This window comes from Seriola aureovittata, chromosome 19, assembly GCF_021018895.1.
Source record: "Seriola aureovittata isolate HTS-2021-v1 ecotype China chromosome 19, ASM2101889v1, whole genome shotgun sequence".
In the NCBI taxonomy this organism is placed as follows: domain Eukaryota; kingdom Metazoa; phylum Chordata; class Actinopteri; order Carangiformes; family Carangidae; genus Seriola; species Seriola aureovittata.
In genome coordinates this window covers 10,562,422-10,585,544 of record NC_079382.1, presented here as the reverse complement: position 1 = coordinate 10,585,544, position 23,123 = coordinate 10,562,422, and the positions used below count along the sequence as shown (strand labels likewise).

The following is a 23,123-nucleotide window of genomic DNA, read 5'->3' as shown; positions in this document are numbered from 1 at the left end:
AGTCCTTTCACATTTCTTTATTCTATCTCTTTAATACAAAATCCCCATTAATCCTCTTCACAGTAATTTCCCTTCTGACTTTTTCACCCTTAAATTTCCCCGTCCTCTTGGCCCTCTAACATTCTGCAACAAATTCTACTTTATACGCCTCCTGTGTTCTGTAAAAAGTTTGATTTGCAACAGGTTAAAAATGCTAATAACCTCCTTCAGTATACAGTTTCATGATCCAACAGTGTGACTCATCCAGCTTCTCAGTCTGTTGTTTGTCTTGCAAAGTACAACTAAACCCAACTTTACACTGTGTGATTTCACCCTGTCTTTCTTCTGTAATTTTGTTGTTTACATGTGGGCCCATAGCCCCCAGCTGCACTTCCATCACAGAAATTGTCATGTTGATTTACAGGCTGTCTGTTGTATTTATACTGTATACAAAGCAGCAGGTAGAGGCCCCCTGCCATGCCCCCCCTCCCCCCATAGCTTCTCTCTGCATGCACAGAGCCACTGAAATGATTTTGTTGCCATCTAGTGGTCGATCACACTCATAACATTTTCTTGTTGGACAAAAACTCACACACACAAACACACACAGAGTAATATTGTCTGATGTTAATTGAAAAACATTTACTTTTCATTGTTCACAGTGCTCAGAGGTTGGCTGTCAGAACAGAAATATACAGTCAAGACGTCAGATGATCAGTTTTGTATACAATGGGCTAATTTTCAAAGGGGCCATTCAAAAATTCTATTACAATTACCAAGCTGGTGATTACTTTTTCTCCGAAGACGTTAAGGCCTTCAGGTAGCTAGCGTGTAGTTAGCAACTAAATAGACATTATGTAAAGATTGTTTTCTCAACTGCTGATTTCAAGGTCAAGAATGAACTCTGAACTTCAGCCTTAAAGTCAACATGGATAAGAAGTCTTAAACCCATTCAGAGAAAATAGACATTTGAACATCTGCAGTTCTGTGACAACTGGTCCATCAGGCTCAGTGTTTCTTGCTTTAGCTTTGCGGCAGGTCGATCACAGTAAAACACAAGGGAAATACAAGGGAAAAACGACAACAAAAAATGATTGTAGTATTGGGCACCGGGATGACAATCTTTCAAATCATCAGGCGACTGATTACACTTTATGTGAAGATAGAAATTTAATTTTTAAAACACAGTTAAATCTGAGGTGGAACTGCACCACATGATTAGTTTATTGAACAAAGTGGTTATTTTTGACCATGGATGATCCTTTTAAGGGGCTGAAAAAAGGGAAACATACCCCCACGTCAGTGCATAAGCATAAAAATGTAAATAACTTTTCTGTTAAATTCTGTGTCCAATCTTATAATGGAAACTACTGTACTCTATATATAATACCAGCTGATCCTGGTTGAATCTCTTCTGACCATCACAGTCAGTTCACTGATTTTATGAAACTAACTTCTTTTTAATAAGATGATACCTATAGTGAATCTGCTATAACTACTATTCTGGTATAAAAACTACAGTACATATTCGTACTTGGTAGTGAAACCAGTATGGCTCAGTGACCCTGTATCAGTGCTGATTCTGAGAGGTATTCAAATACAAGGCAGCCTGAGGCCTGCTATCTTGACAAGATCAACACTGTGGCAGTAACATCGTCAGTAACGAAGAATAAAATGCTGCGGTAGGTTTTAGGTAGCATGAAGTGATGTCTCACAATGTTCTGTTTCTAGTTTAAAAACTATTTGCTCTTGACACAGACAGCTGTACTGGGAGGAAGGTCTAAATAAGAAAAAAAAAACCTCAAAACAAGATTGAATGAGTCAGTGAGCTTTGTCTGTAGCTACTGGTGATCGAACAGGCAAGAGTGTACCTTAGAGTAAATCAAATCAGTCAACAGTGTCAGGCTTTTTAGAGATGGTCCATGACTCCCTGTTACAGTAGAGGCATAAAAAAACTGTGATAAGTATGGGGCATAAATATAGTTGGAGTTTAAGCAAAGCTAATACAGTGCTATAGTGAGGACAGGAATAACCTACAAATAACCAGAGCTACAGATAGATATGAATATGGCCACTTTCATACAACTTGGCCTGTGACTTAACTTTATTGCACTGCACCTCATAGAAAAGGCTTATATCACAGTTAGTGTAACTTTTCTTAAAAAAAAAAAAACCCATAGAAATGATTTGTTTCATCATTGGTTTTACACTTTTCATGAATATAACTTCTCAGTATCTCAGGTGTGATTATCTTACAGAATAGACTGTATGCAAAATACACTGTGTGTTGGCTGGGTTGTTAGAATCATAAAGCTCAGGTTATTCTTCTGTAATAGCTCAGGGAAGACGTGAAGCCGGGGCCTCTGCTAGCACCGTGTACTAGACGTGAACCTAAAGACTGACAACCTTATCTATACATATTTAGAGCAGACTGGTAAAAAAAAAAAATATTGGCATTTCACACTTGGACCAACTAGTATTTACAAATACTTGGTTTTAAGTTACATCAGCTACATACGGATAAGTTTCACCATTGAGATTATATATATAAGTTCCATTTTTAGACAACTGAGAATTGTACACATTTTTAATAAAGAACGATAATATATACTTTTCTGTAACAACCATCTCAATTGATTTGATATTTACTGCAGGATATAATAAATTAGTTATTACAATTGTAAATATCTGTAGCTACTAATTGGCCCAAGTCTGTTCAGAAGATACAGTGCACACAGTGCCTGCAGCAAGTGTAAAAACAAAGTAATATAAAAGCCTTAGAGAGGTAACAGAGCAGGGAGTCAATGCATCAGAACAGTACATTGGCACTTTGGCAATGCTCACTGAGTGTACGACCCAATCTGACCCTGACACTGGTTGGGAGATCAAATAGGAAACAAGCGGCTACAGTACTGTGTGTGTATCTGTGTGTGTGTGTGTGTGTGTGTGTGGTGTGTGTGTGTGTGTGTGTGTGTGTGTGTGTGTGTGTGTGTGTTTAAGTATGCTGGTATGACTGAAGAAAAACAGGCAACAACAGTTTGATCATGTAAGAAAGCTTGTCCAGAAAATGGTAAAACACCATTACAAAATGTGTTTCGTAGACAGACCAAGTTGCTGTTAAGGCTTTGTTGTGTATGAGCTTGTAAAGTGAGGTTATCAGATAAATAAATGCACCCATTAAGTTGTTACAAAGGTAACACCAGTGTAAGGAGAGTTATGTTTCCCAATATCCACATGCAGTAAAACGGTTGATAACATTGCTTGTGGTGTGTTTTGGCATGTGAAGTGCTGAGGTCGTACATCACAGTATGAAAAGATTATACTGTTTAGAACATTACATGAAAAAAAAAAAAAGGCTCTTGTTTGTGTTCTCCACATTGGTGAGTCGGGTCAAGTCAAAAACATCCAGCAGAGGGTTGATATCAGAGTTCAAGCAACTCGGCAACAGCAGCTGAAGCCACTTTGTGTCAGTCATTAATTGTATGGGTCAGTCTTACAGGTTACACAGTTAAAACAGAATACGTGTTACAGTTTACAATACCTTGAAATACCAACTTAGTGCTCGAGTTAAAACGCACTTCAGTGAAAAGTAGACAAGCGAGACACTTGTATGAAAGAGCATCCAATAGAAGTGCAAGCTGTACAAAAAAAGAGAAAAAGTGAAAAGAGCTTAATATGTATTGTCTAAAACTTTAAAAAGCATAGTATAGTTGATATATTAATATATTCCTTTAATAATCTTTCATATATTTTATAGCATCTTTTTCAGCACAGTCCAGCTGACTTATTAAATTTGTATATAATTTTGGCTTTTCTTTATTCTTCTAGCAGCATTGTGCAGACACATTAATATTCGTCTTTGCTGATCCCTCTTCTGCCATCAGCCATAACCTTTCCGTCCTATATCTGCATCTCAGTAACTTTGAAGCAGATATCAGGGTTAAAGAGCAAGGCATGACTTTGTCGAATTGGCATTTATTTACTAAGATTATCAATCCATCTGCTCTACCATGGATCTGTCTCCATCTTCTTTTTTTTTCCTGCAGTGCTGAGGGAGCCATTTCTCACTAACCCAGGCCAGACTCCCATCCTGCGCTCCCACTTTCAGAGCCCGTGTACACCCACGAGTGGGAGGAAATACACTGGAGGACAAACAAGGAGCCTCATAAACACTCCTCCTCCATTTACAAAGGAAGATGAAACACCCCAAGAAACAAGAAGAAGATTAAGGGATGCTTTCTCCCTCTCCACCTCCTCCTTCAGGCTCGGGCTCATCAATGTGGGGGTGTGTTTGCGTGTCTAAATGTGTGTGTGCGTAGCGAAGGCGGCTCCAGCGGGCCTTGTTCTTGTGCAGGTGACCCATCATGGTCTGGCTGAGCAGGCTGGTCTCGGTGAAGCGGTACCACTCCAAAAACAGAGGCTGCACAATGTAGGAGATAAAACCTAAGACACATAACAAAGGCAAGGAGAGTGAGAACTCAGGGGGGTGGGGACTGACAGATTTATATTGATCCTGACACTACTTGCAGTCCCTCCTCATCTCTCAATGAGTTGAAGTACATCTTCTCTCAGGGACACATGATGATATAATATTCTTGGTGTATGCCTGTGTCTTTTGTACTCACCTATCTGGATGGCTGGGACAGAGTCCGCCTGCTGGTTACACAGAGGACTGATCTCCAAGTCAAACTTTCTCTCCAGGTCACCTGTTAATAAACAGAATAACAGATCATAATAAAAACTGTCACCAGAACATGCAATAGAAAAGCAGAGATGTAAGAAAAGATGATACAGATGCAGACCTGAATAAAATATTTAATTCATTATGTTTAAGTAGTTACAATCAGTGTGCATCTTAAAAATGTGGCTTAAAACTGGATAAAAAGTTCATTTTGACGCGCATAGGAGATATGTCTCTATCAACAATGAAACGGACCGTTACCATGATTAAAATCATGGATTTCGCTAGGTTTGAAAAGTGCTGGAAACATTTGGGATAATGTAAGTACACAACAAAATATATAACGTAGGTCACACACATGTAGTTCTTGATTTTCAGATCTAAAACACAGAATTTCAGCAGTGACTCCGGTGTCTTGAAGGTATCAAAATCTCTATTTTCTAAATACTAAGGTAGTTCTCTCAAATTATAAAGTTACACTCAAAAATACTTCCAATGTCATAACCATTCTCTCTGATGGTTTTTTCATCTCGGACAGTTTACTCACCCTGTCTGTAGAATTCCTCACATACCCTCTCACTCCACTGTCTGCTCAGCCCCCAAACCCGACACGGATTACAGACGTCAGCACACTTCAGAGCGATCTGAGGGCAAAGAGACGAGGCATTCAATCATACGTTGCTTTACTGTTCATATGAAAGTTATTTGTTGAAGTATACAGTATAATTCCAAAATTGTGTGAAAAATGCTCGCATATACTGTATTGTGGGGCGGATGTGAAGTATACCTGCAGCATAAAATGCCTGTGTGAAGCCAGTTGAAGGTCCAGGTCCTGGTTGTCCAGATGTTCTCTGAAGGTCAACAGGAACTCGTTCTGCCGGCTGATGTCCGTAGCCAGGATGAGAGAGCCCAGCTGCTGCTCCATGTCCTGCCTGCAGAGCAGAGGGGGGAGACAGTCTTGCTCACACTTGACCAGAGTAGGGTATCCTTGTAAGAAATATTTGTTTATATCGTGTGTGTGTGTGTTCTTACCACATGTCAGCAGGCAGGTGGGACAGAAGTCCTGACTCTCGCAGCATGCCCACAGTGGACCTCCAGTGGTGACTCTCCAGTACAGATGTGTTCTGTTCAGGATAAGTAATTTTACAAACAGACTCAGTTGCAGCTTTGACACTAAACCCACCGTCACATGTTGAAACACACACTATTAACCAGCACCGCCCCCCGCTGTGTACCTGGTAGAGGGATGCCAGGTGGTGTCTGGTCTTGATGAGGAATGGCTGGTTGACTCCAGGATGGTCCACATCGTGGGCGGCTGCTGCCATCAGACCCAGGAACACATCCAGTGGGCTCAGCTGCTCTGCCAGCTGCAACACAGGGGAGGTCCACAGACACACTCATTTTAGATGAAACCTGATTGCTACGCTCACCTTGTAGAGAGACTTAAAGAATATATAATACAGTGTGGAGTATGAAGACTCTGTGTTTTTCATTGTTTTGGGTGCAATCTAACACCTGAAATTAAAGATGAGAGTCAGAACTTCAACTTAAAAGTTTATGTTTCATTCCAAGTCCAATACGCTGGAGCACTGAGTCTGAACAAACCTGTCCTGATACTTGCACTGCCTGACTGCACTATACATTAGGTTTCAGTTCAGTTGTGACCTTAAGTGTATTTCCGCTTCAATTTGTCTTCTGCAAATCTACTTTTCATATTTCAGCTTCCTTTTGAGAAAAAAAGTGTTTGTTGTAATTAAAATATAATAAAGGACACGGTATAGAAATATACTTACCTCATTATTCAAATAGTTTCATATTTTGCACTGTAAACTGAAGTACTCACTCACAGTTATGATATTAATTCATAACAGATCCAGATGTGTTTCGGAGCATGGGGATGAATGCTTAATGGTCAGTAAAGGACAAAATGGTATATTGATCGGAGAAGCAGCAGGCTTGTCATCTTATATGAGTGTGTCCTCATTATCTAAAGCAGACCAGGCCGTATGCCTTTCACAAAATATGTGCATCACTAAGTGCTTTACAGAGCAACAAGGACACAAAACAATTACTGTATGAAGGGGAAAGATGCAGAGGCACTTAATCTGGTCAGAGGGCTTCAGGGATTTCTCCAGGCTGTGGATAGATGCGTTGCCGAGTCTAAGCGAGCAGGAATTATCCCTCAGGGAGCAAAGCTAATAGAATATGTCAAGGAGAAACTCAGGTCTAGTGAATTGCTGCAGTGTGTGTGTTTGTGTGTGTGTGTGTGAGACAGAGGGAGACACACAGAGAGTGAAACAGAGTGGGTGTGCGTATCTGTGAATACAGTATTATTAATTACCTTGGGCTCCTTCAGATAGCAGTACATGGCTTGAGTGACATCCGCTGCATGAACAGCATTGTGATAGGGATTCTGGGAGTGGTAGTCCTCCTGCACCATGCCTGGCAAGACAGGAGATGAGACCATATCCTATTAAACTATTTACCCTTGCATATCTTAATCCAATATTAATGCAATTCAGGAAACACAGCTGAAACATGTCAAAGCCTTAATTTGATTATCAGATCAGTGTAATCCAGTTAATACATAAGATGTTTTGATTCACTGAGGAAAAGATGCAGAATTTTACAATTATTCAAACAGCTGCAACACTCCAGTAAACAAATAACTTGACACAGTACAGTAGCAAAGCTGAGAGTAGGGTGTGTTCAGACATTGGGATTTTAAGGCACAGATAAAAGGCCAAGCAAGTTTAGCATGCTGTGGATACTGGATTAATATCTATTTACCATAACAACATCCGCACACACATCTGTCACTTTATCCATATTAGTTGTTACTGTGGGGAAAATAAACCCAGAGTCTCCTTTTTAATGACTGATTGGCAGAGAAAAAGCAGCTGACATCAGCTTGGGCTTTCCTGAAACGTTAAACCCTGCTCAGCTTTCACGTGTATTCTGTCCTGCCTAAAGAGACGCCGAGTGAACCTTTTACAAAGCAAATGCTTTCTATGTGGAATAGGTGGTGACAGCTGGGAGAAAATGTTATGTGTGATCATATCAGTCCTCCTTACCATTTAGATGTTATAAAACATTCTTAGAAAATGATCATACTTGTGTAAGATACAACATTTTTATACTTGTGTAATTTGTCCGACAATTTTTTTTTTTTTTTATCAAAGTCAGTAGCCAATAATATCAGAGGACAGAGGGTTAATGGGAATTACTGCCACTTTCTTGCAGCTTACCCAGAAACCTGTGCAGTTTGACCATGTCCAGCTGGAAGTGATGAATGAGACCGTAGACATTGAAGAGATGGCACATAAGGGTCACTAGGCTGTTACCTACAACACACACACACACACACACACACACACACACACACACACACAAATACTACTATGTCAGAGGACACATACAGTAATGTCAACTTTACAAAACTATAACAGTGAGAACATTTTTTTTTCTTTTAAAGTTGCATGTTAAAACAAAACAGTAAAAACAAGGTAAAGAAATGGACAGTAGATAACACGGTGACAAAAACAGGATTTTATTTTACATAAATTGAGAAAGTGAATAATGTTGATAAGTCTTCTTACCATTTGTAAGACGATCAAAGAGGAAAATGTCAAAGTTCCATGTGCCTACTTTTGATAGCATATGCTGTAACGAAAGGACAAAGTTATCAGAAGTGACCTGTGATTCACATGCGGTGCATTTGTGATACAGAGACCTGGGGATACCTGCATGTCTGCACCTCTGAGTGTATGTACATGTGAGTGTGTGTACTTACCCCAGCCTGTCCTAGATAGTCGTCGTCCAGCAGGTGTAGGGACCCGGGGGTGTGGGGCACTAAACCCCTGAGCAGCCTGGAGGCGTGACAGTATCTCTGGAAGCTCAGCAGACGCTTCACCTTTCTCCTGTTGCCGGACTCTACCTCCCCCTGCTGGGCACTGGCTGAAATTACAAAGACACAACATTTATTTTATCATTAGCAAACAGAGGACCTGACAAATGGTGGTGGTGCAGTAGTGACGGATACACATCTAATAAAAGCAGTTTTAGGATTTCCTGAATTGTATGCAGATCCGTCCAAACACCCAAATCCTTGGTCTTGAGTAATTAGTGAGAGTTCTTGCCCCATCAGGTAAGTAGACTGTGTGACCCACTTTTGAAAAAACACACAGTACACTTAACCTACATTTAATGCACAATTACCCTGATTCTGTCTCTGAGCTGTATTCAGAGACAAGTGTATCCCATAATTCATCATTCTACCACTGGCAATAATCAACAAATACACAGTCAAGTTAAAGTTCATGACATGTTGGAATCAACCTTAATACCACATCTGTATAAATGATAATGATGTAGCGTGAATATCATAAATATATCATGAATCTATATCATATCATATAAGCTTCCTTCTTTTATTTTGACAATGAGTTTGATTTTTTTAAAATCCTGAAATAACATCACCTTATGTCTCCTAATTTATGTAGAAAAAAGTACCCAGTGTAACAGCTTTATTTCTTGCAACCTCCATTTAAATGAAACTAAAATCAAAAAGGATCAGGGCTAGAACGACACATATCCATCTATTTATGTGAGCGGTGGGATGGCCTCATCAACCACGTGTTTCGAGACATTCTCTGAAAATCCTCCACTAATTTGCAGTCTTAATGGGTATCGGATGTCATTTCCCAGAAACTCATCACATCCGACTGAGTGCAAATACTGGGACAAAGCCTTGGTCTTGTTTGAAAAATGGGGTGTGAACCAAGAAATGAGTATGAGTTTCATTTAGTGTATTTTCTTCATATAACTGAGGTATTTTTTATGCAGGTATCACATTTATATGAACACTTATTCCTGTTATGGGTAGTCACAAAAATGATTACCCTTTGTGTGTTACCGTATAACCAGATAGAACCATTTCTTTCACCATTAGAAACTTTGATTGGAATTCCTGGAAACAGTTTTTTTAACAACAAAGGTGATTTCTGAGTAAATGAATAAATAAGGGTTTTATTAGTAGACTTACAGCTGTGTTCGACTTAAATAGGTAAGGAGACTTACTTTTCAGGATGTGCAGGTCAATCAGCGGGTAGGAGCCTCGTCTCTCAGCCAGCAACACACCAGCATGACCAGTGCTCAGTCTGCCATCAGCTACATGAGAGGGAAAGAAAGAAGGGAGAATAAGGAGAGGATGGAATATATAAATATTTGGTGGTTTTATGGATGGTTTTGTATTTGCCATATTTGGTAACCATGCCCACCCCCCCCCCAAAAAAAATCCATGAATCAAACATTCAAGGAGAGAGGAGAGAGATGAGGGGGGTGTAGAGACTCAGCAGAGCAGAGGTGATAGAAGGCTAAGTCGAGCAGCCAGCAGGGTGACGGGAGGACAACAGAGCAAAGTGTTCCCCCGGTGCCATACATAGATGTTCAACATGATCAGCCTCATAAAAGCAGATTTAGAGTCGTCTTTAAATCAGCTTCTATTAAACAAGAGGATCTTTGACTTCGCTGAATCACCAGGACATCATGCATCTGGTCTGAGTTTGCCTGAGGAGAATGGATTTCATGCCACGGTGCAGCTGTTATGGTGCATGTCTGAACACTTATTAATTACCAGACTGGTGCTGCGTTTCGTTCATACAATAATTGTTCTTGTTTTTACTGTAGTGTCACACTGACGCTGATCGTTTGATGTGGTAAATTTTTAAACAAAGGTCGTTCATAACCCTTGTGCTCCGAGCAGAAGGAGTGGAAATGTTGTTTCTGCTACAAAACAAAGCTTTTCTGTTTGACTCTGAATCTAAAAAAAGGAAACGTGTACTTCTCACATTTTTTGAAGTGCCCATTTATTTTGGAGATGCTGACAGCACATTGTCTCCTGTCTACTGTATGAATTCTTTCCACAGGAAGAGTCCCAAAAGTAACCTTCATTGTGTGAGCACCTATCAGATGGAGAGGGAACACAACAGCATAACAGATCCTTGAACACTGAATACTGCCTCTATTAAAATGCACAAGAGGCCAGTGACAACAAGGCACAACAAAACTAGGCTCTAAGTCACCGCATACATGCAGACACATGAAATTTACACTTGAATGAGCTCCAAACTATGGGAATACTGAATAATTTACTGATCAGATGTGGGGAACTGGAGCGTATTATGTCCCAGAGGTTGCCAATTCACATCACCTCTGTGACTCCCGCTTGTAAGAGCAGCTAAACTATCTGTTAATGGGGCTGGAGTCACTGTGGTAACTCCCTCAGGTTGCCAGATCTTCCCTTGCAAGTGTGGGTGGCCAAAAACCAGAGTTTGCAGGCAGGCGTTGTGGTTTTGGTAAATGCATGTGTGCAGTGTAGGCAAGATGGCTATACATAAAACATATGGAGGAAAATTGGCATCATTCCCTATTTATGCATGTTATAGTCAACCAAACAAATATAAACCACTTGGGGGAAGTGACTCAGCCTGTTAAAGTGAGGCAGAGGTCCTGCTGGCCTAGTTTGAGCAAGAAAAGGGGGAAAGCCTCTTTGCTTTTTTATCCTGCGCGCTGGCAGGGAAGGAGAGGAGGAAATACACCATCTGGAAAAAACACCGCAGTAACACTCAGATCACCCCCTACACACAAACACACATACACACCAGCCTCTGGCTCTCTTCCTTCGCTATAGCTATCTCTCCATACTTCTATTTTATGTGTCACTCCATCCTTCTTTCCTCCCCTACTTCTGGATCCCGTCTCCACATCCTCCTTTCTCTCTCTCTCTCTCCATCACCACCCCCTCAACCTTCCCATCATCCTTCATTCCTTCGTGTTCGACAACAACACCCCCTCTCCCCATCTGATCCATCCTTTCGTCTCGCCCCCCTCCGCCCCTCTCCTCTTTCCCTCTCTTCTTTTAACTCTTTGTGTGGTAAATAGGTCATTGTCCCCATGCTGAACAGAACTGGGTCACTTAGGATGAAAACGTGAATCAGTTGGAAAGGGTGTTTAAAGATGTGGCAACGCACACGCGCTTTGTCATCAACCTGTGCACGAACGCTCACGGCACGCACACACAGTTGCAAATGAGGCCAAATCCCTGATTCAAAATGCGAAAAACAAGATCACACACTTGGCGCGCGCACGCACTCTCGCATGCGTGCACACACACATACACACACGGCTCTGGTAGGAATATGTTCACTTGGTTTCACTGAATCTCTCAGTGTTTATGGCACAACTTGTGCTTTGGGGCTGTTTTCCTTCTCAGAAAGAGACGGTCAGACACATCGATGCCATATGCAGCATCAATACTCGAATACAAACGTGCTTTAAACACACAGTGGCCGATGATGCTTCCTTCTGCCTGCAACTGCTTTATGGGGATACATAAATACATACAGTGCATCCATGCAGCTGGCAGTGATGTCCAGACACAGTTAACTCAGTGGCAGAGCTAACACATTCTCTTTCTGTGTGTTTGCAACAGCAGACAGATGTGTGACATGACCTAAGGCAGCAAGTAACTATTATTTTCATTATCGAATAATCTAGCCAGTTATTTTCTTGATCAACTGATTAATTATTTTGTCTATACAAATGTCAGAAAATAGCAAAAGAAACTCTTCAAGCCCATGTTGACATATTCAAATATCTTTTTTTGTCCAAGCAGCAGCCCAAATTCGAAACAACTTTTGTTCATTATCATATAAACTAAGAGTATGGTAGCTCTCTATATGCAATTGGCAAAAAAGGAAAATATGACAATTGTTAATTACATTTCAGGTAGTAAAATGATCAGTAGTTTTTGGCAAAATACTCTAAACCAAACTCTAAAACACTGCCAGTTAGCACTGCTAGATAACCCTCCTTTTATTTAATAAAAAGAAAAAAAAAAAGTATAATTCTGATATTTTCAATCCTTTTCAGTCTTTGCTATAGTGCTAAATGTCAGAATGACTCACTATCACCACAGACAAGGTATCTCACAGTGTCTTGACACGTGGTGAAATCAACAATGCGCAGACAGACTTTCACCCTCTGTAGGGAAGTCATCAAATGAATGAGATCATCACAATTCAACCGGGAAAGTCACAAGCAGTGAATGGCATATATTTGTCCATTTTCCCCCCTATGAGTCACTACCTGCACACAGGTAATTCCCCACAGTATGAATCATCTCAACTTTTCAAAAGCACAAACACACAAAGATTTAAATGTACATTGTTCCATTTTTTGATCAGCTGGTTGTGCAAATATCAAAGTCAAGACTTTCACCGCATCATACTTGTATCACTAAATGACAATGAGATCAACGTTATCAAAAAACACCTGAAAGTTAGTCAGGCCTTCTGTCAATCTAACATTAACAGTAAAATGATATCAATGTATGAGAGAGAAAGCCTAAGGCCAAAAACACCTCTCAAGAAAGTCAGCATCAGTGTTAGCATAGTCAACAGCCTATTAAATATCAATGTAATGTCACTGTTGTTCATCACTTTATTTCCTGTCATTGACATTAAACATTGGTTTATTGTCAAATCATCACTTCTCCACTAAAGAAATTCATACCAAACTGGCAACAATGTTACTCTGCGTCATCAGTGTTATACTCCTGACAGACGGACACAGGCTTGATTGATGGCGTCACATCAGTGTCATCAGTACAGCTGCAGCTCAGCAGATGGTTACAAAGCTTTATTTAATGGACACTCTGGCTTTACAGCCCAAATCCCTCATTTCACCATCTACTCTCTGGCCAGCTATCTGAACTGCTCTGAGCTGCGTCTGGACCCACGTCACTTACGGACACACATGTACGTAAACATGCGGCCAGAGGCGCGCTTGTCAAAGGTAATGTCACACATGCACACACGCATGCACTTTATTAAATTAAAACGTGCACCCAAACACGTAGTCAAAAAGTTGAATATTTAAATGAAAAAATGGATGCACAAGGACAGACAAAAACAAGCCCAGACACCCTTGTTCATAAAGTTGACCACAAACACCACTACAAAGAGAACAAATTCTGCACAAATCATTACACATTGTGACAGAATGCGCCCAAAAAAATGCAATGTAAAGTCACACACTATGGGGTTTCTGTTATAAATGTTTTTTTTTTTCATGTAGCACACACAGCTGCTGGGTCAAACTAAACAGACAACATACATGACACATTAAACATTTATCAGAAAACTCCTATGAGCTTTACTGTACTTGAAACATGTATCATGTGGAAGTTACCTTCCAGATGTATGCTCCTGTCCTCTATGTCCTGCTTCCCCTCCTCTACATCCTCCTTCTCTGCTTCCACCCAAGTGCTCGCCTCACTTCTCTCAGACCCCCGAGGGCCTCCCCTGCGCGCCCTCCAGGCTGCCCTGAGCTGCCGTATGAGAGCCGGAAGTTCCAGGGCCAGCGACAGGCCCCCACAAGTAACTGGAGGAGTCCTGAGAGGACCCCACACTGGTGAGCGGGAAGCCTCATCTGGACAGACGCCAACGTCAACCCCGACACCAAGACCAGAGTCCCGCATCCTAAGATCTGGGCCCCAGAGCCCCTCTAATACTGGCATCCTCACACCACAAAAAGATAGATGGATGACGGACAAGTGCAAGGAAAGGAGAGATCAAGGTAAAGAGGGGAGAGAAAGTGAGGAAGGGGAGAGAAAGAAGGATGGTGGGACAAAGAAACAAGGAGAGGAAGAGAGACAGCGGAAGGAGAAGCTCACTGTCAGGTAGCCATGGGTGAGAAAGAGGAGGACAGATTGAGATAGTAGCAAGTCTGGATGTAGGGCAGAGGAATAAAGACTGCAGGGAAAGACAGAACTTGCTGCAGGGAGGATAAAAGGACAGAAAGATTAAGAGCAAAGGGTTGCAGAGTGATAAAAAAGATTAAACTAAAAATGCAAAGGTGGGAAAAGCCAGAAAAAAAGAGAGAAGAATCCGCCCGTATCCCTTTCTCCCAGATTCAGCCACTGACAGTCTGCTGCCTCCTTCTGCCGCATTCTCTCTCCCTTCTACAGTCTCACTCGCGCCAGTGTTGTTGTGGAGTCTAAAAGCCCCTCCTCTCCCCACTCTTAGCTCACTGACACACTCTCTCACTCTGCCTATATGCTGCTACCCCAACCACAGACCAATAGGATTTGTGTAAGCGTTCATGGGGCTTTGGGTTCACAGACGCATCCTCTGTCTCACCGTGAGGCCAGAGGAAACAGGGATGTATGAAATGCACACATTTCTTTAGAAAATATTAAAATTACTATCCTCTAGCCTATTTGTTAAAATTGATTTATAGATTGCCAAGAAATAATGAAAATGGAGAAAGATGCCAGTCAAAATTAAACAGAACCAAAGGTGAGGTCCATAATTTGTCCAACCAAAACATATATTGATTCAAATCCTTACATTTGAGAAGCTGGAATTGATAAACTAATCATTTAATTGTCTAATTGTTTCAGTACTAACTGTGTGCAGAGTGTGTTTAACCTTTGAGAATACGAGCTCCCACTCTGACAGAACAAGATAATGAACTTCTTGAAGGTAAAACAAGGTACACCGCACGCAGTGAGTCACTCCTCATTGAGGCTTCTATGGAATAGTAGCGCTTGTGCGGGTTTGTTTGATTTATTTGTAACTTGTTCAGGTGACTAACCAGCCTTAGGCTTGAACACAAGCAGGATTTCAGAAGACAGAAGCAATAGAACAGGATTTGTTTGAAACATTAAATTCTTGGAAGACGTTCAAAGAAACGTCAAGGTGAAAATTCATAATGACTAAGGCAAACACTATCAACACTACAACTCTATCTATAACTTACCTAAAGTAATCAGAGTCTCACTGTCTATCAGTTCCAACATCTAAAATCTTACTTACACTTATCTACTATTTGTGCTCTGCAAAATGATTGTAATGGTCTGAACTGAAGCAGTTTTAACTCAGATGAACTGTGCAGAACTGAACCTCCTTTCGGGCCTGGAACCGCTCTCTATCTATCTATGTCACCCTTAAATAGAACAAACACCTGAAGGGTTCCCTGTGGCTGCTGAAAACCACACTTTAATTATGACACTACAATTAAGTGAATGTAAGTAGATCTTTGTGTGATCATGGAAGATGCAGAGCTAAAACCATTTCATTTTCCACTGAAATGTTCCCTTGAGAAACAGTCACATGCTGACAAAAGTACTGTAACACACACAGACAAACACACACAAGCACACACACAGGCAGACAAGGCACATAGCCTTGAATGTCACAAATCAGACGCAAGAAGTTGATTGCAAGAAATCACGAGGCAAAGAGCATTACGATAAAAGAAACTGCTTCTCAGTTTCCCACAGTCTCAGTTAGTGAGACAATGTACAGATGGTTGAAAATGCACCATGACTATGTACTCAAAGTATAGCTGTTTTGTTGTCGCTGTCATGAGCAGTTGGTATTTAGTGTAAAATTTTTATGTTCTTCTAGGGTGTAGTGACATCATGAGGAACAAAGCATGTCTCTTATTTTGTACTCATCAAGTAAACTCTATAATCAACAACAAGAACCTGATGTCTTCAGACTAGTTGAACAGAAACAGTCAAGTTCTTCCCCAGTTTCTTCCTTTAGGTCAGGAACATGTCTGAAGACTACTGAAACTTAAAACCAGATACCTCACCTTACCCTGGTAGGGTTAGGTGAGGTATCTAGTTTAGTATGTGGCTCTGCAATCGAACCATTTTTCCTCCCCTGCTACATGACTCTGTTCTGCCTCCTCTCATCATAAAAATCTGACGCGTTTTAAGAGAATGACAGGATCACAAGGCAAAATTATTCAAATCTCGAAACACCAAGCACTGTATGATGTTTATCTCGGGCTATAACAGACTCATCTTGGTATGTTCAATCATGGTGCCAAATCATAAGTCTCACCAGCCCCAATCATAAAGCATTTAAAAGAGCCTTTATCATCATCACTATGAGTAAGTGCAACAGCGGCAAAAGACAGATAGCTGTCCTCGTTGTTGGCACTTGAAAAAAAATTGATCTGTGGAGACTGACAGTGGTCGGTCGCATCCTCCAAGGACTGAATCATGTGACTTTAACAGATGAAAAAGTGAATAAAGCTGCAAAAGCATAATAGCAGCAAACAAACAGAGCAAAGATTCATAACTGTCTGAATATGTGAAAAGAAGCATGTGACAGACAAAACAGCGGCGATGTCACAGAATGAGAGAAAGATATAAGAGGGTCGATGAGGTCGGTGGGGGTCTTGATGAGTAAACTTGGTCAGGCTGTGGACTGCTGGCTCCAAATGATCGCTCAGTCCCTCTCAGACACAGACACACACACACATACACGATGCACAGTATCCAGTACGACTGAGATACCACGCAGTCTCTGCTCTCTGAGTTGTATGTGTGCTTGTGAGTAACAGACTCTTATTTTGATTCTTTTAATGATGCCACTGGTCACGTTTTCTGGCAGGTCGCTGTAGAGAAGTAGGTCAGCCAGCGAATGAAATGGTCTGTCTAGAGAAAACAGTGGCAATTGTTTGTATTTGTGTTAGTATCTACGTTTCTGCTTGTTTGTCTTTGTGCATGTGAAAGTGTGTGGACGCGTGTGTAATTTACATGTCTGCCTTACCTTTTCTTTCATGTGTTTAAGGTTGCTTCACACTTTCACTCTCCTTTTTTTTTTTTTAAACAAAAGTTTGACATTCATTTGGAAAACAACCAGCTTTGGCTACATTTCAAGGTCTGAATCATCAAGGTCTCAGACTGTAGTTATGATAAACAGCTACTTTTTACTGTCTCCAGTGCAGACAATGTTTCAAAAAACAGGACTGGGAAAAATTTAACATTGTTAGAACATTTAGAGGTTTCTCAGCAAGGTGGACTCATGACTTTTAACAGTGTGAAACCGACAGTGTTGAACAAAAGCCACTCAACTAGACAGTGCAGTGTGTATACAGAGATAGTAGGAAAATGCTTCTCTGTTTGACATAGAGATTAAACCAGGGAAGGCCTGAAGCAGGGATACCAAGTATTTGGAAACATTCTCCACCACCAAATTGCAGCTGACTACACCTATTAACAAATCTTCAGCACAGAGGTATTCAGGTCAGTTAGCGCTCTTACCCAGCATGCGAACGTGTATGGCATTCTGCTCCGACCTTTTAAATGTGACAGCACCGCACCTCTGTGGCAGAGAGAGAGAGAGAGAGAGAGAGAGAGAGAGAGAGAGAGAGAGAGAGAGAGAGAGACAGAGAGAGACACAGTGAGAGAGAGAGAGAGAGAGAGATTAATATTACGACACCCAAAAATACACACTGCACCGATAGCAGCATGTCTGCATGTTGGACAACAACACTGAAAAAGTGGGTCAGGAAGCAAACGGGCATAAACTGGCAACAATTTGCACATTAATCACATGCTTCCACATGGTTGGTCCTCATGGTCATAGGCCTTAAGTCATCTTTTTTTAGTCATTTTCTATCAAATGTGTGTTTGTATCTAGTTCAACTCAAATATTTTTGTAGTCCTTTCTTAGAAAAACTGATAAGGCAGACATATTGTGGTGGATTGGTTGAGAGAAATGTTCATTAGATAAACTCAATATATTTTTTCTATCATAACCTGACCCATTAAAAGCCTCTCAATAGTGAGACATTCACCATTACCATTCAAAATTAGCGAAAATAACCACAACTTCTCAGAGACCAAGGTAGCACATCAAAATTGTTTGTTTCATTGTTCGACAAACAGTTCAAAACCAAAAAATGTTCAGTTAACTAAATTATTACTGGATTATCAAAAGAGTTGCTGATTAATTTCCCAAAGACCGGCTAATAGATCAACTGACTAATTGTTTCACCTCTGATTAATGTCAAACCTCAATGTGTGAATCCTTAATGATCAAGACTTCTGTTGCCTCACTCCAACCCCCTGCAAAGTAATATGAGTCTTGACAGACAAATATTTTCCATCATCCGCTCTGCCCAGCTTTTGAATCAGCACCAACAATACCTTACCCATCTCTGTCTGATGAGCTAAAATTGATAAAGTACATTAGTTGTGTTGCAACCTGCCACCATACCCTGACCTGAGCTCAGGTCTGAAGCCTAATTACAATCCAAAGTACTGTGGTGCAGTTCAGGCAGACTGAGCTCGGTACATTTCCCAATTAAGGTAATCTATTTATAATAGCTAGTAATGGCTATAATAGTTATAATGGCTTAACATCTGTGTGCATAGTGGACATGAGTTTGAGTTGACTGAGTGCACCAAGCAATGTTGGTTTAGAAAACAAGACACACACGCACATATTTGATAGAAACCAGGTACCCTAGCTGACCTGCTAGACACATAACAAATCATCTGTTATCTGTTTTTACATAGTGTTCAGCGTTACACCTCTGGAGGAAAATAGTCATAAACAAGTACCTTGAGTAGGAGGATTTATATCTAAATTAGCTCACTGCTGTTTACTGGCGTGCAGGAAACGGGTGGATGGAGTCAAACTAGAAGCAAAGGCTGATCACTCATCCTACCCACATGGTTATCGCATGTTTACAGGATGCCCTCGTCATTTGTTTTCCATGATCTGTAGCTCTTTGCTCATTATTCACCTTGTCTGAACAACTCTCCAGTCAAGTCTCTGTATCTGTTTGTTTATGGCTAACTGCTGCCTAATTGTTTAACTTGAGCAGGTCTATTCACTGACCCTTTTATGTTTACCAGGGATGGGGAAAAATGGATTTGGAAACAGTTTTAAAAGTTTCAGAGATACAATATTTCACATATAAAATGCTGCTGTGCAAGTATCAACTGCAGTAATGCACTTTAATCACACATAAGAGAAAATGTGTGTTACACAAAAATAAACACTATGTACGCCCAACTTCTGCATAGTGGTGTACTTCTGTTACACATGCTTGATGTGATGTCTATGTTCTACATAATAATATGAAAGTATTTACACACACAAAAATACATTAAGTGCATATAAGGAGCTTAAAATACTGTTTTACTTTGCTACCGTTTCAGTTTTTCAGAAAAGAAATAAAAATATATTACATACAATTTTAATAGTAAGGGACAGAGAAACAGGAAGGGAACAAAACAACAAAAGAAGTAGGGAAAAAAGTTATCCAGCAATAAACATACAATAAGTGCTTAAAAATATTAAACAGTGGATATGATATACAATATGCAAGTGATGAAAACTGACTGGTGTCAATGACAATAAAGCAAACTCCATGCGCTAAGGAAAACAATGATATATCTTAGCCAGCTCTGGCAAAAAGGTAGTTGGTAGACTTAATCTTTTTTGTCAAACAGTTTCCAAGTTCAAGAATGAACTCTTTCACTGAAAGCTCCGTAAAACACTTGAACATGGACAGAGTTAAGATGCTTCTTACAAACTACTGTTTCTAAACTGATGAATGAAGTTTCATGGTCAAATAGGCAAATTTGTTTACATTGGAAATCCACTCATGTACCATAACTGTAAAATAATAAAGTCCCCTTGTTTTCACAACCAACATCACGACAATATCAACTTCCTATGTATGTTTCTAACATATACACTTTCACATGAAACCAAACACCAACAGCAAACCTGCCTTATAATGTAGGTTATCATAGCTCCCTCTGCTGCACACCTGCCCCCTGTCTCCATGTGGTCTGCAGTGTCCAGGCTGCCGGTTGACTGCTGTAAAGCTGTCAATACACTGACGTGACACAATGCAATAATACACGAGGCCTACTGTAGCTAACACTGCAGCTCATGGAATATACATGAAGAGGAGAGGTCTGGACCAAACAAACTATTCCCTTACCATGAGACCCCAAGGTCACCATTAACTCTCTACCTAGAATCCAAATAATGTATCCCTTGTGAGAACCAACACTCATATAGGAGTATTATAAAAACGCTAGCATACACAAAACAGACTATAATATGGTCTAACGCTCTAATGAGCACTAAAGACATTTCATAGGTTCTAACAGTAACACTATAGGAATGTAACACAGGTTTTTCGTTGGGTCATACCAGTCCTGTGTGTGTGTGTGTGTGTGTGTGTGTGTGTGTGTGTGTGTGTGTGTGTGTGAGAGTGAGTGTATGGAGGAGGCACGCAGCACATACTGCTGTTAAGTCAAAATCTACATACCTCGACCATTAAACAGGACATTTAACCATCGTGGCTGCTCATGGACAGCGAGTGAATGCGACGGAGCCTGGCGCGTGCTGAGTGTTTTCATATCAAGGGAAGCGCAGGACAGAACCTCATACGGCGAGATGAAAGGTGACTGTGCCCTGGCTGGCTGACACCTGTTTGTTTGCTTTTTTTTTTTTTTTAACAAACTAACAAAAAAAACAAAAAAAACAATTTCATCCTCCTCCCGTGGTTGTGTCTGACCTTACTCGCCCTGTATGGACATCGTCGCTTTTTAAAAGGCAAGGTGAAGTTTCCGTTTCCCCCGCCGCCCCTTTCCGCGTGCTGTGTATGACTTGGTTGTGAGCCGCAGAGAGAGCAGAGGGGAGGGGCTGGTTGGAGCATCACAGAGGCGGGACATGTGGGGAATAGACCAGCGCTGGATAAAGTCACTGATTTGAGTATAATTGGTTGCCCTCAATTGAATACTATTTTAATTGTGAATATTTTACTATAAGACAGAGAATGAAGGAGATAGTTTAACCGCCACATTTCTCAGATTCTCTGTGTTAGAAAAACTTGCACACCTGTTTATTCGCTAAATTAATTATTCAGCTAATCATGTGGCAGCATGTGCAATGCATAAAATCATTCATGTGGTCAGGGGGTTCAGTCAATGTTCACATCAAACATCAGAATGAACAAAAAATGTGATCTCACTGACTTTGACTGTGGCATGACTGTTGGTACCAGACTGATTTGACTATTTCTGAAACTGCTGATCTCCTGGGATTTTCACACCCAACAGTCTCTAGAGTTTGACTCATAATGATGCAAAAAACAAAAAAGAGCCAGAGAGCAGCAGCTATGGAGACAAAAATCAAATCAAAAATGCTTTGATGAGAGGTCAGAGGGGAATGGACAGACTGGTTGGAGCTGACAGAAAGGCTACAGTAACTCAGATAACCACTCTTTACAACTGTCAGCAGAGCAGCATCTCAGAATCCACAACACATGCGACCTTGAGCTGGATGAGCTAACAGCCAAAGACCACGTCAGGTTCCACTCCTGTCAGTCAAGGACAGAAATCTGAGGCCGCAGTAGACACAGGCTCACAAACACTGGACTGATGAAGACTGGAAAAACATAGCCTGGTCTGATCAATCTGGATTTCTGCTGAGGCAGCAGATGGTCAGAATTTGGCATCAACAGCATAAATCCATGGAGCCAACCTGCCTCAAGTCAACAGTCCAGACTGCTGGAGGTTGTAGAGCCATGTTTTCTTGACACACTTTATGCCCCTTAATACCAATCAATCATGGTTTGAATGCCACAACCTATCTGGGTATTGATGCTGACCATCTTCAAATGGCTACTTCAGCATCATAACCCTCCATGTCACAGAGCAAGTCGTCTCACACTGGTTTCATGAACATGACAGTGAGTTTAGTGTATTTCAGTGACCACGCCAGTCACCAGATCTGAATCCTACTGAACTCCTTTGGGATGTGGTAGAACAGATTGGCTGACAGCTGACTAACCTGCAGAGATGATTTGATGCAATCATGTCAGCGTGGAGCAGAATCTCAAATGAAAATTTCCAACATCTTGTGGAATCCTTGCAAAGGAAAAATTGAGGCTGTTTTGAGACGGTTGTTGGTGTTCCTAATGAAGTACTCAGTGAGTATACGCATTAGTTAGTAATATGTCATTCATTGATGGTAACTTGATTATGCACTTTATTTTGTATAATGCATTACAAGAAAAATACATTATGACTAATGTTATGCTAAACCAAATTAGTCAGGTTTAGGGAAACATCAGAGTTTGAGTTAAAATGACTACCTCAATAAAGGTTAGGGGAACTTTGTCATGATGGTTACAATAATAAACACTCAATTATGGTTAGGAAACGATTGTGAATTATTAATACCTTGAGGCGGTCCAAGTAGCCACTGTGCAAAACACATACACATTCGTCTTTGCATGAGATGCTGCATACGAAAATCTGTGATTCCTGCATCCAAATCACTCACAACAATGTTAAACTCTCCCTTTGATTTTTATTTTATAGTACAAAAAGTCCAGTGTTTGAGCCCTACTTCAATCTTCTTCAGGTAATTTCAAAGGGAGCGTTCAAGTGTTGCAAATCTTTGGGAGGCAGATGTCATCAGTTTTGTCCCCAGAAAATGCAATTGATCATTCTCATTTAGACCATTTGCAGATAAGAAGAAAGAGAGATCATATTTATGTGCGTTTGTTTGTCTTTCTGTCTATATTGTTCTGTGAAGATATAGATGCACCTCATAACTGTTCC

General features: G+C 40.7%; 1 protein-coding gene across 2 annotated transcripts; it reads right to left on the bottom strand.

The window, feature by feature from the left end:
• Positions 1-591: 591 nt before the first annotated feature.
• On the bottom strand, positions 592-21,142 carry LOC130160610 (cAMP-specific 3',5'-cyclic phosphodiesterase 7B-like). 2 transcript variants are annotated; one of them, XM_056363223.1, is made up of 13 exons: positions 20,822-21,142; positions 17,787-17,847; positions 9,740-9,829; positions 8,454-8,617; positions 8,260-8,323; positions 7,909-8,004; positions 7,002-7,102; positions 5,896-6,027; positions 5,693-5,784; positions 5,448-5,592; positions 5,208-5,304; positions 4,605-4,685; positions 592-4,422 (listed from the first exon to the last, which is right to left on the bottom strand). In XM_056363223.1, exons 1-13 carry the CDS (start codon positions 20,840-20,842, stop codon positions 4,205-4,207), a joined length of 1,362 nt encoding a protein of 453 aa, XP_056219198.1. In that variant the 5' UTR covers positions 20,843-21,142; the 3' UTR covers positions 592-4,204. The 2 variants fall into 2 exon arrangements, with proteins under 2 accessions (XP_056219198.1, XP_056219197.1); XM_056363222.1 differs by lacking the exons at positions 17,787-17,847; positions 20,822-21,142 and adding an exon at positions 13,913-14,676.
• Positions 21,143-23,123: the final 1,981 nt, after the last annotated feature.